At 34.3% G+C, this 15,109-nt stretch overlaps 1 protein-coding gene across 1 annotated transcript in view; it reads left to right on the top strand.

Moving 5' to 3' along the window:
* The window catches only part of LOC150096820 (F-box only protein 31-like), a 133,860-nt gene that overhangs the window by 62,158 nt on the left and 56,593 nt on the right, over nucleotides 1-15,109 (top strand). Inside the window, exons 4-5 of the mRNA XM_090407802.1 lie at nucleotides 3,625-3,795; nucleotides 14,061-14,132. Coding sequence (XP_090263928.1) covers nucleotides 3,625-3,795; nucleotides 14,061-14,132 — 243 coding nt within the window. The remainder of the gene's footprint in view (nucleotides 1-3,624; nucleotides 3,796-14,060; nucleotides 14,133-15,109) is intronic.

The raw sequence follows: 15,109 nt of genomic DNA, 5'->3' as shown, positions 1-15,109 counted from the left end.
GTCAAGACTGCATTTTGGTAGCATTGAAGGTGACTAGATTATTCTCAACCTATTGAAGAAAGGTATGACATGTTTAAGGTGCCAGTTTATGATCTTAAAATATCAATACTGATAATCTTTTCAAGACTTGCCAAAAAGTTAATTTAAAATATTCAGTCATTATACAATAGCCAAATTTAGTTTGAAATGGCAACTAATGAATTGTTCCTCATGGAAAGTCTACATGAGACTATTCACAGCTCTGTCCTGATTAGTCTCATCAGTTTTTGAGTTTTTATTTAAACTGTATTAATTAAATGTGTATATAAACATTAAAATTTTTAAAATAAAGGTGTATCTTATGTGTTAATAAATATAATCCAGCCATGCTTAGTGAAAACTTGACATGCCGGTCCCAAGCCTGGATAAATGGGGAGGGTTGAACTCAGGGCTAGCAACCCAGTCTCAGACAAAAAATCTTTGCTATACAAACTGAAACCTTCCAAAATGTGATACTGGATAAAGAAAATAGAACACGAACTGAGCCACCTCGGTGAAATCCCTTCTGGGGAAGCAGAGGTGTGGAAGAAAGTGACAGACACCTTACCAAAAGACAAGCTTCGACTGGGATGTTGGAATGTTAGAACCATGTTCGAAACTGGGAAGACATACCGAGTCTCAAGAGTTCTAGAAAAATACAGGCTAGAAATAATGGGATTAAGCAAAATGGATGGGAACTGAAAAAATCAAATTAAACTCTGGTCACTACTTAATCTACTCTGGGAACCAAAATACGAATGACCTCACAAAGGGAGTTGCACTAATGATGACAAAGAAAGCTTGTGGTGCACTAATGGAGTGGAACCCAATATCCGAAAGAATACTAAACACTAGATTTAAAGCCGACAAGTAGAACATCACAATAACTGCTATATGTGCACTAACAAATGATGCGACCCAGGAAGAAAAGGATACTTTTTATAACATGCTATAGAGAAGTATAGAAACAACAAATAAAAAAGATATGCAACTTATAATTGGAGACTTTAATGCTAAGGTTGGAAATGATAATACTAATAAAGAAACTGTTATGGGAAAGTATGCAGAATGAGAAATAAATGAAAATGGAGAGTTACTTATAGACTTGTATGTTCAATCAGCTTGTAATAGGAGGGAGTCTTTTCCAACATTAAGAAAATACACATGGACATGGATAGCACCAGATAGAAAGACAAAGAACCAAATAGACCATGTACTTATATCAAAGAATTGGAGGAAATCACTCCTGGATGTCAGAGTTAAAAGAGGAGCCATGGCATATTCAGATCACTTTCTCCTAACAGCTACCATGAAAGTAGAAATATTTAAAAATAAACAAACAGTGCACAATAGGAAGAGGTTTAGAATTTAAAAACTCAAAAAGAAAGAGATTAGAAATAAATTTATAACAACTCTACAGGATAAATGGGATAAACTCAAAAAAAAAAAGTGAAGGAGATAACATAGAGGGAAAATGGACTAAGATTAAAGACATACTAATAAGCACATTGGAAAAGATATTGGGATTTTGAACTAATACAGACCAGGAATGGATATCAGAAAACACCAAATTAAAAATAGAGGAGAGAGACAGAATAAAAGAGAAACTGTTACAGATTGGCAAAAATGTTGAACAAGAACAAGCAGAAAGATATAGAGCAATTAACAAAGAAATAAAAAGAAGTGCAAGAAATGATAAAAGAAAATACATAGAGAATCTAGCACAAGAGGCAGAGGATGCTACATATATAAATGATACTAGAAAGTTGTATGATATTATAAGGAAATTAAGTGGAAAAAGAAACAAATGGATAGTTCCTATATACAATAAAGAAGGAAAACTATTATTAAATGAAAAAGAACAGATAAATAGATGGGTGGAATTCTCAGGAAAATTTCAAGAAATGACTGATGGTGACCAGAGCTAGAATTAAATGAACAAAATGCATCAATAGATATAAATTTGAACAAAATAACAAAAATAGAAATTACAAAAGCAATAACTCGGATCAAAACAGGTAAAGCACCAGAAGCAGACAACATACCAGGCGATATACTAAAAGCAAATCCAAAACTTATAGCAGAGATATTATATCCTTTACTAAATGAGATATGGCAGAAAGAAGAGTGGCCTAAGGAATGGAATACTGGATTACTGGTTAAATTGCCCAAAAAAAAAGGGAACTTATTGAATGCAAAAATTGGAGAGGTATAACATTGCTGAGTGTTATAAGTAAAATACTAGAAAGAATCAAAATAGAAATAGGGAAACAACTACGACCAGAACAGGCAGGATTTAGAGCCAATAGATCACGCACCGACCACATTGCTGCTTTACGAATTATCATAGAGCGATCGTTGGAATGGCAGGCAAGCTTATATTTAAATTTTATCGATTTTGAACAAGCTTTCGACAGTATGAACAGATCTTCCCTATGGAAATTACTTAGAAATTATGGACTCCCAGAAAAAATAATAAGAATAATTTAAAAAAATATGAAGATTTTGAAATTAAAGTAATACATGGAAATACCCTCTCAGAACCATTTAAAACAAAGACAGAAGTAAGGCAAGGTGGTATATTCTCCCCTACTATGTTTTTAATTGTCATAGACTGGGTGATGAGGAAAGTATCTTATGGAAATACAGGATTACAGTGGTTACTTCAAAACCAACTCCATGATCTAGATTTTGCAGATGATATCTGCTTACTTTCACAGAAGCATCAACATATAGAACAAAAAACAACAACATTTGTAGAAACAGCCAAAAAAGTTGGTTTTAGGATAAATAAAAATAAAACAATGTTGATGAAAATAAATGCAAAGCAAAATAAACAAATAACAATAGAAGAAATACCTCTTAAAGAAGTAGAATAATTTATATACCTTGGTTCAATAGTATCAATAAAAGGAGGAACTATTGAAGATATAAATAGAAGAAAACAGCTGGCTTATTCAACTTTTAACCAACTTAGAAATATTTGGAAAAACAAGAATTTCTCTATAAAAACTAAAATGAAAATATTTAACTCAAATGTCAAGGCAATGCTAATGTATGGATCAGAAACGTTGATGTTAAACAAAAAGATAGTTAACAATGTCCAGGTCTTCCTATGATACTGGGAATATATTGGCCAAAACAAATATCAAACAAAGAACTATGGCAGAGAACAAACCAGAAACCCATGTTGCAACAGATACATGAAAGGAAATTGAGGTGTTGAGGAAAGAAAATAAACTAATAGTAAAACAGGCTCTAGATGGGAACCCATAGGGTAAAAGAAGTTGAGGAAGGCCAAGAGAAACATGGGAAAAGAACAATACTGAAAGAAATAACAAATATCAATAAAAACTGGAACCAAATAAAAGCAGAAGCAAAAAAACAGAGTCTGGTGGAAAATGGTGGTGGAAGACCTATACTCCCAGGTGGAGTGAAGAGGATTAAGTATGTATGTATTAATGTAAATTGATACTTATACTTAATATTGATATTTATTGATTAAAAAATAAAAACTAATAAATATTAGTTTTTATATTTGAGACCTTGCATAAATTTACTCAACCACTTTAAAAAATATATATATAGATAGATATATATTTGTAGTTCAACAATGGGCGGTTGATTGGAACTGAATTATATCCACCAAGAGATCCTAATATTACTGATCCTCTTCGTAAAAAGCCATTATTTGATATTGGTCTAGACAGTTATGGCAAAATTAGAGTTGATTGCACCGGTGGCTATAGCAGAAAGCATAAAGCAGAAGTTACTCAGGTATGCAAATTTCTAAGTTTTTTAAATGTTTATTACTTTGTTTTGCTTATATAATAACCTCAAACTTAGCTATGCTCATTAGTAATACCTACTAATGAAATAAAATGGAGAAATGTTATTTTATTTATTTATTTTTCCTGTGCCAAATTTAAGTTTTAAGCAGTTCAAACAGATTATGATTATATTGTATTAAATAAAAACCACAATATAAAATTATGCTACAGCACGACAGAATTTCATGCCAGCTGGGGCATTGCCTGGTTAAACAAGGCCCCCTATTGTTTTCACCAGGGCAAACAGCAAAACATCAGCTATTGGAACAAATCCTGAAACACACTGCGACTCAACATCACCAAAGTTCAGGATCGGTACTATCAACATAAGAAGCCTGAATTGCAAAGAAATGGAGTTAGCTGAGGAATTAGATAAGTACCAGATCGACATAATAGGGGTGACTGAAACAAAAAAGACAAAAACTGTGCGATCTTTCTGAGCAATAAATACAAAATGTTATATTCAGGAAATGACAATCAAGGAAAAGAAGGAGTAGCCATAGTTCAACACTAAATACGAGGCTAATCTTCTTGAATGGCAGGCAGTCCCAAGTTAAGTGATGTGGCCAAATATCAAAATTGTTAACTGGACAATGAGACTTATTTGTACTTATGATCCCACAGAAGGTTCTATTAAGATAGAAGTGGAGGAATTTTTTCAGGCTTCAAAGAAAGCAACTGACACAACAAAAAAGGAACAGTTGATCCTTGTTTGGGATCTAAATAGCACAGTAGGAAATGATTGTCAGACGTACAAAAATATTTGGAGAAAAGAGCAAAGCTAATAATAATGGCAAATACCTGTTGGATTTCTGCTTAGGACATGGGCTTGTTATTACTAACACAATGTTCCAAATAAAAATGTGCATAAATTCACATGGGTAGAAGAGGCAAGTAATAAGAAAAACCTCATTGACTATGTTATTGTTGATAGCGATGTATTCTCATTTGTGCAGGACACCAGAGTGTACAGATGATTTGAAATTGGAAGTGATCACCATTTATTCTTGAGCAGGATAAAAATGAATTTCATGTTGAAAAGAAGAACATGTAAGAAAGTTTTAAAGCAAATAAAAATTGAGCAGCTCTCAGATGTGAACTGTAGACTAAAATACACAAACATTATTGAAGAAAAAATGAAAGATTGAGAACAGGAGCCAAACCTTGGAGATTCAGCCAGTGAAGTATGTGGTGAGGCTGTCTGCAAGGATAAAAAAATCAGAACTCCATAGTGGACACAGGTGAGGCAATGAAGGAAAAGAATAAAGCATATCAAAAGTTCTTCCTGGCAAATAAGTCAGCTTGTGCTCTTAGAGAATACAGAGACAAATGTAAGAGAGAGACACAGTATAAAACTAGCTAAACAAAAGTCACAGAAGATTTGGTAAGAACATAGAAAATAAAATCAAGAAGGTGGCAAAATATTCTGTAGGCTATTGAAAAAGCTTAGAAATGGAGGAAAGAGTGCTGTGAAAGGAATTAAAGATGATAAAGGTGACATGAAAACTGATGGAAAAGATATCCTTGATGTATGGAGTTATTACTTTGAAAAATTGCTAAATGAAACAATCAGTGACAGCCTTGTAGTAAAAAACACTCAACAGACATGAAATCAGGAATACATATTCATATTTGAAGTAGAAAAAGCATTCAAAAGCCTGAAATGTGGAAAGGGAGCAAGAGTAGATGATACTCGACAAGAAATGCTCAAGCATGGAGGTATAAAGGTCTTGCAGTGGCTGCACTGCATAGTTCAGAAGGCTTGGACAGAGGGACAAATTCCAAGTGTGATTGGACTAGAGCACTCATAGTACCCATATACAAAAAAAAGGGAAATAAAACTGAATGTGAGAATTAGAGGTATTTCCCTACTGAGTTTCTGGTAAGATTTATGCAAGTGTACTTAAGAAATGGTTGAGAAGGATTGTAGAAGGGAAACTTGGTGAAAAACAAGCTGGATTCAGGCAAAATAGAGGCTACCAGGATCAGATTTTCACTTTACGACAAATAGTTGCAAACCGTAGGATTATAAGAAGAATCGGTGTAAGTTTCTTACACCTTCTAAAGGCATATGACAAGGTGCCAAGAGAAAAGCTATTCAGAATGCTACAGTTATGATGTCATTATTAAATCAAGTGTCAGACAAGGATATACATTATCTATATGGATCACATTATGAAGTAAAGTGATATTTAACCTGATCTCAAAAATTGGAGATGTTAATGTCAATTTTTTACTCTATGCCGATAATGTTATAATTTTAAATAAATCCAGTACAAATCTTAAGATTTCCTTACCAGATTGAATAACTGTTTCAATAAATTTAATATAAAAATCAGAAATAACAAAACAAAGACAATGAAAATAGGCAGAAATATTGAAAATATCAACTGCATCGTGAATGGAGAACCTATAGGACAAGTAGAACAATTGTGCCTAAGTAGCCGAAATTGCTACTTAGACACAATTTTTAGTGTAAATTGAATATAGAAATAGACAACAGAATCAACAAAGCTAGTGTTGGTAGGAAGTCAACTGAATAAATTTATATGGAATAAGAGAGAAATTAGTCAAAACACTAAATTAGCTGTATACAAGACAGTGTTCAAACCAATTTTAACTTGTGGATCTGAGAGTTGGGTTAGAAATAAGACTCTTGACCAAAGACTAGAGACCACAAATATGAGAGTCCTGAGAAAGATTAGAGGCTTGAACAAATGACATCAATCGCAATATCATACTAAAAACGAGGATATTAGTCTACACTATAGAACTATTATTTTAATAATCTCATGCAAGCAAAATTTTTTTGAAGATCATGCTAAATAGGATTGAGGCCAAAGTTGGGGCAGTGATGCGCAAGGAACAAGCAGGTTTTAGGAAAGGTAAGGGCACCGGAGATCAGATCCTTTGCCTTAGACAGATCATAGAAAAATATAAAGAATTTAGACTGGTAATGTGTTTTTTAGACTTCTCTAAAACTTTTGACTGTGATCGGCATGTGAAACTGTGTGAAATAATGAAAAGAATGGGTTTTCCTCAACATGCTATCAGGTTGATAGCCAACTTATACAAGAAGGAAGAGACTACCATAAGAACAGGTGTTGGATTAACTGATTGGCTTCAGGTTGGTAAAGGAGTTAGGCAAGGCTGTTATGCAGAGGACATCATGCATGAAGCATCGGATAAGCTCAAGACAGGAATTAGGATAAGTGGTATCATCAACACATTACTGTACTCTGTAATGACAAGGAAGAACTAGAACAAATTCTTGATAAAGTTAACAAAATCAGTAATAATAGAAGACTTCAACTCAATCCTAGGAAGACAAAGATTATGGTTCTCAAAGGAAATACAAACAGAGAAGCTCTTGAGAAACAAGTGTACCTTAATGGAGAAAGAATTGAAGTCAACAAGTTTGAGTACCTGAGATCCATTATTAATGTGAAGAATTGCTATTCAGAAGAAGATTAGGGATGGCTAAAACAATCAGACGTCTAAAATCTGGAAGGATTGATCTGTCTCCATGGGAACAAAAGTTGAGGATTTTCAATGCAGATTTTCCAGCAGCAACTTATGGATGTGAGAATCTAAAGAAGTCAGATAAGAAAATGATAGCTGCTTTTGAGATGTGGTGTTACAGAAGGCTATTGAGGATATCATATACTGAAAGGCATAGAAATGAATGGGTGTTAGAAAAGATCAGTAGAACTTTAAGGCTCCTTAAGGATATTGGCAGAAGAAAGTTAAAATATTTTGAATGCATTGAAAGGATACTATTATTACCCCCTCCATGGAGTCTTCAGACTCATCGTGGGGTGGAAGGAGGACTTCTCAGAACAGTAATAGAAGGTAAAGTTCCTGGGAAAATGTGTGTGTGTGTTTATAAAAGTTTAATACATGTTATAAAAAGGTGTTTTAAATATTATGGATAGACCGCCAATGAGATGGATGGTATGTGTGTGTGGAATGACTGATCTCCAGAGAGTTGAAGCCTCCAGAAAAGCACACAACAGGACTACATGCCGAAGCCTGGTGTAGCACGTCACTGAGCATCGGAGTGACCATATGGCATCTGTGGATGCCCAGTGAACATATATGATGAAATTGATTTTATTGATATATTGATTTTATTGAGAATATATTGATTTTAATCTTGTTTCAAAATTAAATGATCGTTGCCTACTTCAGATCCATTGTATCCTGAACCACTTTGAAGGTGTCACTTTATAATGACATAGTCAATAAGACTTTTTAGTTTTTCTCTCTTGTATATTCTCTCCAAGTGAATTTATGGAAATTGGTATGTGGAAGCATGGTATTATTAGTAAATAGACTGTGTCTTGAACAGAAATCCAGCAGATACAGTAAATGATTACTATAGTAAACTTCGTAGGGATCAGAGACATTGTTTATTATGACATAAGTTTTGCTATAGTGAATTTAGGATTCCATTCCCTTGAATGAAACAAAAGAAATCACAGAAAACAGAACAAAGAAAATTGTGAGAAATAAAAGAAATCAGGGAAAAAAACACAAAAGGAATCAAAAAAAAAAAAAAAGAAATTAGAAATTTATAGGAAACAGAACAAAGAAAATTACTAAAAATGGAACAAAAGAAATTGCAAGAAATAAAAGGATTCATTGGAAATAATAATTATTATGTGAGACCTTCTGGGAGTCAAGGGAGGCTATAAATCAGCTATCATACCCCTCCCCTTGAATTCATTCACACTGTATGCACTCACTACCCCTAAAGGCAAACTATTTTACTCACTGCTCTGTGAGAGGAAAACCTACCTCTTACTCCTTTCTGGACTGTGAACAAACTGAACTTCCATGGATTCTCCCATGTTCTCTCCTCACCTTCAATATAATGAAAAATTTCATCAGACATTATCCTATAACACCCATTAAGAAGTTTATAGACCTCTATCATATTACCCCCCTCTTTCTCCTGTTAACTAGAGTCTGTAATCTACATACTCGCAATCTGTCCTCATCATCTAAATCCCATAATCCGGATATAATCTGTGTAACTCTTCTTTCCACACTTTCCACAGCTTCTTTATTCCTTTGGAATCTGGGAGACCAAATCTGCACACAATAATCCAGATGTGGTCTTATCGAGGCCTTATAAAGAGGCAAAATGACTTCCTTTTCCTTACATGTCAAGGTTCGCTTCAACATGTCAGTTATCCTCTGAGTTCTATTTGCAGCTTTTGCTATGTAACCTTTAAACTTAAAATTCCCATCCACCAGTTCAACAAGATCACTAACCTAATCAGTTTCTTGTAGCATAACTCCGCTAATATAATATGCCAGAATTCACATAATGCCAAAGGGCATAATTTGCACTTACTAATGTTAAACTGACAGCCATTTTCGTTTGCTCAAATTTTCAGCTTATTCAAATAATTTTGTAAGTGTTTGATATCAGTTTGATTGCCCTGCCTATCTTTGCATCATTAGCAAATAATTGCACATCTGTTAGATCCTTCCTAATGTCAATGTATAGATTGAACAACAATGACCTGTCTGTCAACCATCCATTGATCTAGGTCAAGAGTTTATATTCCAGTCCCATATTCTCCAGTTTATGCAACAGCCTTTCATATGTTATCCTATTGGCTTAGCAAAATCCAACCTTATCATATTGTATCCATTCCTTTTATCGACTTGGCTGTAACATAAAATGTGAGCAAATTTCTAGAACAATGATACTAAAACACCAGAGATACTCAAGTCAATAGACACATCAGTTTTTGCACCACCCTTGTACAATGGAACTATCATACATTCCTTCTGTTCCTGTGGTATCATTCCTGAGCTGACACTCAAGTTATACAAATATGTGAAAGGCCTAGCCAATTTGGTTGAGCATTCCTTTAGCAAATGTGCTCATATTCCATCTGCCCCTATTGATAAATTCTTATCCAAGTTATGCAACAGCTTTTCAACCAGATTTTGCTGCACTTCTAACTGTTCATCAAATGTAGCAGTAACATTGTACACCATGTTACATACACCTGATTGATATATCTTAGCAAAGCGAGCACTCATCAATTGAACAGTCTCGTTAGCTTCTGACACCTTAGTATCATCTGCATTCAGTTAAGTTATTCTTGTTATGCTTTTGTTTGAAGCATAACAATAAACTTCTTTTGGATTTTCTTTAACCTGAATAGCGAATTTCTTTCCATACTCTGATTTAGCTTTCTGCACAATACAAGGGTGGTCTGAAAAGTTCTCAGCCTCGGCCATAAATGGCAACACTATCGGCAAGATTTTTTTTTTTTTTTTTCTAAGTTGGTACATCTGTCATAAGCAGATTTGTTTTATACAGCTGTCTGAAGCAAAAGTGTTGTCTGTATCCCTTGAAATGGATAAAATTGAGTACTGTGCGGTTATAAAATTCTTTGTAAAAGAAGGTTTAACACCAAAAGAAATTCATTCAAAGTTCATAAAAGTTTATTGGCACTCTTCTCCTTTGTTTTCGACAATTAAGAAATTGGCTGCGAGTTTAAACGTGGCCGTACCAGCCTTGAATATGATCCATGTGAAGGACGTCCCAAAAGTGTAACAAGGCCAGAAATCATTGATCAAGTGCACGATATGGTAGTGGATGACCGGCGAGTCAAAGTGCATGAAATTTCTGAGACTATAGGCATTTCAAAAGAACATGTAGGATATATTTTGCATGAAGAATTGCAAATGCAAAAGCTTTGTGCAAGATGGGTGTCGCGCTTGCTCACAGTAGATCAAAAACGCACTCGCAAGAAACTTTCTGAACAGTGCTTGCAGCGTTTTAACAAGAATAAAACTGATTTTGTGCATCGATTTATTACTATGGATGAGACTTGGATTCACCATTACACACCAGAATCCAAACAGTGGACAGAAGCTGGTTGTTCACTGCTAAAGAAGACAAAGTCTGTTCCATCAGCAGGAAAGGTCATGGCATCTGTGTTTTGGGATGCTAAAGGCACATTTTGTTTATTAATTATCTTGAAAAGGGTAAAACAACAATAACGGGAATATTATTCAGATCTTTCAACCAGACTAGATGAAAAAAATTCGTGAGAAAAGACCTAGTTTTCAGAAGAAAAAAATCATCTTTCATCAGGACGATGCACCTGTCCATAGAGGTGTTTTGATAATGGGAAAATTAAGGGATCTGCACTATGAATTGTTGGAACATCCACCCTGTTCCCCAGATTTGGCTCCCTCTGACTTCTGTCTTTTCCAAATATTAAAACTCTTCCTCGCTGATCAGCGTCTTTCTTCAAATCAAGAGGTGGTTGCAGCTGTAGAGGGGTATTTTGCAGATCTTACTGAGAACCACTACAGTGACGGGATAATGGCACTGGATCATCGCTGGAATAAATGTATTAGTCTTAAGGGAGATTATGTTGAAAAATAAAAATAATTTTGAAACTATAAATTCATTTTTTCATTGTTAGGCTTAGAACATTTCAGACCACCCTCGTACTTGTTACTGTTCTGGTCTGCACTTTATGTATTTTATAACTTCTCTCACTCTTATTCTCATGATATTCTTTCCACATCATCTTCTTATGGATCTCTTGCGTAATGGAATTGCACATCCATTTCACTCCCAACCTATTTATTCTTTGAACACTAGGGATATTTTTTCTAAGATTCCCATGCATTGCTGACATTTACCCCATTCATTAACTGATACTATAGAAAAAAAGATAGCATTCTCCTAAGTTTACCACAATTTCCAGCTTTGTAGGTCAGCATGTAACTTATTCTAATGGGAACATCCATATAATTAGATGCCTACCAAGAAAGCACAGTATGATCACTGTCACCAACCAGTGATAAAATAGTCGTATTCTTAACAGATACCCCTTTCTGTCACTATGAACAAATCTAACACTCTTTGACCTCGAGTTCCTTCTTTCACATGCTGCTTGAGAAAGTTGTCTTGCAGCAATTCAATAAATTCCTCTTTATTCATATCATGAGATTTTTATTCTACCCAATCGATGTTTGAACAATTAGTCACATATAATGATCACTTATTTAGTATTCATAAGGCTAAATTGGCGATGAATTTCTTTGGCCCCTGCAACTCAACTGCGAGGTCTGTCTGTCTGTAGCAACACCTCACCATATATTTCATTCTGTTAGCTACTAGTTCACATCAGATAGCCTCAAACTCACTGCTATGTGGACATTTTACCATCATCATTTTCTTGTGTTTCTACCCTAACTGGACTTAAGTTGCCTGATATCATAGTAGTATCCCCTCCTCCTTCTATCCTAACTCTTATGTCATTCCTAAAAAATCGAGTGTACCTATTACACTCGATCCCAGTTATCATATCATATTCTGATAGTCAGGTTTTGCTAATGCCAACAATCTGAACCCTTTTGTTTCTGATGCTTCTGGCATTTGTGTATGGACATAAGAAATTACTACCAAGCCTATTCTTATAATTAGATATGCAATCTATTTTGGCCTTTTTATAGAACTGTCTCTTTTCCCTATTGTTGGCAAATCTTCAAGTGCAGATAATGAGGCTGCTTTAAGATATCTGAAGGAATTGAGTGAAATCATACAAAAAGGTGGCTACAAAGATGAACAAATATTTAACGTTGATGAAACGGAATTATTCGGAAAAAATTATAAAATTTCAAAAGACTGCCTGACACTGTTATTAGGTGGAAATGTAGCAGGGGATTTGAAATTAAAACCAATGCTTGTGTACGTGCAGAAAATCCTAGAGATCTTAAAAATGTATCAAAAAATAATCTCCTAGTGTCGTGGCATTCAAATAAGAAAGCATGGGTCACAAGAGTTTTATTTGAAGATTGGTTCACCAACTATTTTTGGCTTAGAACAGAATGTTATTGCAGAGAAAAAGGATTAGATTTTAAGATTTTATTGATCCTTGATAATGCCCCCGGTCATTCGACTGGTCTTTGTGATTTAAATGAAAATGTAAAAATAACTTTTCTTCCACCAAATATGACGTCGGTGATCCAACCAATGGATCACAGTGGCATTGCAACATTTAAGGCCTGTTATTTGTGCTGCACTTTTTCGCAAGCCATAAAAGTTATTGCAGAGAAAAAGGATTAGATTTTAAGATTTTATTGATCTTAGATAATGCCCCCAGTCATCCGACTGGTCTTTGTGATTTAAATGAAAATGTAAAAATAACTTTTCTTCTGCCAAATATGACGTCGGTGATCCAACCAATGGATCACAGTGTCATTGTAACATTTAAGGCCTATTATTTGTGCTGCACTTTTTCGCAAGCCATGAAAGCTACAACAGCAGAAAATGCACCTACTTTAACGGAATTTTGGAAGAGCTACAGCATCAGAAACGTTATCGAAAATATAGTGAAGCATAGCATGAATTAATGGCAAGTAATACAAGAGCAGTATGGAAACATATCATACCACATTGTGCAAATGATTTCATTGGTTTTGAAACTCATTTTGAAGTCGCTAATAACATAGTGGAAATTGGACAGCAACTTGGTTTCAAAGCGTTAGATTCTGTCAATGTAATTGAGTGCATTGAATCGAATACTAATGAACTGGATAATGAAACACTTATTAACATGGATGAACAACGAGTTTATGAAGAGCGGGGAGGACAGCGAAGACTGTGTTGAAGTGCCTGCACACGAGAATTAACAGCTGAACAACTATCAAAAATTATTGGAATGGTTGAAACCTTGTCAGAGCATATCATGGAAGTTGATCCCAATATTGAACGTAGCCTTACAATTCGCTGAACGATAAACAATGCAATTCATTGCTACAAAGAAATGTATGAAGAGAAAAAAAAACAAAGAAAAATGTGCAGACATCGATATTGCAATTTTTAGAGAATAAAAAATGAATTACGAAAAAACATGTATTTTTTGTTTAATTATTTTTGATAAAGACATTTGAATTTATTAATCTTGTTTTATTTATTGAAAAACAGATATTATTTTTTTTTTGGAACCAATTATCATTTTTTGTATGTATTTAGTTCCTCGATTAGTCCAGTTTCAAACAGTCTGGTATATCGGTGGAACCGATTACCCAGACTGTGCGAGGTATTGCTGTGCTATTATTACAATAGTCAAATTATATTATAAATATTAACATAATAATATAAATACATACATATAAATATTCTTTTTGAGATTAACTTCATTGAAATTGATTTTGTTTCAGGAACATGGAAATAAATTTATCTTCAAATGTTGCAATGTGGAATTGCATAGCCACCCTGATGGAAGACATCAGGTAAATGCAGTATGAATGTTATAAACAGCTCTAAACTTTCTGATAAAAATTTAAGATATGAATGAAGATAAGTATATAGCCAAAAACTTGATAAATTGATACCATTGAAAATGTAAAATGTCATTAGCCTGACCAATTCTTGCAAATAAAATCTCGTTTAGCGATTGCATAATGAAATCTCTGAATTTATTGTCCTGGTATGTTGGATGTTATGATTAGTGGTATTTTTTATGCAAATCCACAGAAGGTCAGAAAACTGTAGTATATTAGTAACCATGGATGAACTCGGTTAAGTTGGTTCTCCCTGTTGCCACTTCAGACCCGCAGTATTCTCACAGTAATAATGGACATTAGTTGTGAAAGTTTATAATCGGAGTAATTGCAGTGTGTAGTCAACTCTTATCATCTATAGCAGGCTCATGAGAACCATAGGAATAGTCTGCTATGGTGAATTTTCTTTAGAACATGGTTGTGCTTGTAGGACTGTAGTTAGTTTGTTATAATAGTTTTTGTACTACAGTGAAAATTGACTAAATAAGGGCTTTCAGTGAGACTTCTTCCCCCCCCCCCCCATAGTTTTAGTGTAGAAACACTTTCTTTTCTGAATAATACAAAAGGCAGTCTTTGAAAAGATACTGCATATAATAAAGGTTCAACTACTTGAGATCCTTTTCATTTACAAGAAAAATCGATCTTAAAGATCCATGGTCTCTCCAAGGTGTTTATAGACTTCTTTGTTCTTGCAGCCTGAATAATCATGGCAAAACTGGATACACTACCAAAATAAGAACTGAGCACATCTGATAATATGGTGCCCAGTTTACATCCAGCTTTTTCTAAAAGAAAGGTTTGGCCAGACTGGCCATTCCTTATTTATAGGCATTGAGATTTGGGAACCAAATGATTTTTCTTCATTGCAGCTCTTTCAAATAAGAGTATTGTTTAAGGAGCCTTACAGAACATTCCTTAATCAACCA

The sequence above is a fragment of the Typopeltis vanoorti genome, chromosome 18 (genome assembly GCF_054136105.1).
Source record: "Typopeltis vanoorti isolate ZY-2024b chromosome 18, IOZ_Tvanoo_1.0, whole genome shotgun sequence".
Taxonomy (NCBI): domain Eukaryota; kingdom Metazoa; phylum Arthropoda; class Arachnida; order Uropygi; family Thelyphonidae; genus Typopeltis; species Typopeltis vanoorti.
This window is presented reverse-complemented; position numbering and strand designations above follow the sequence as displayed.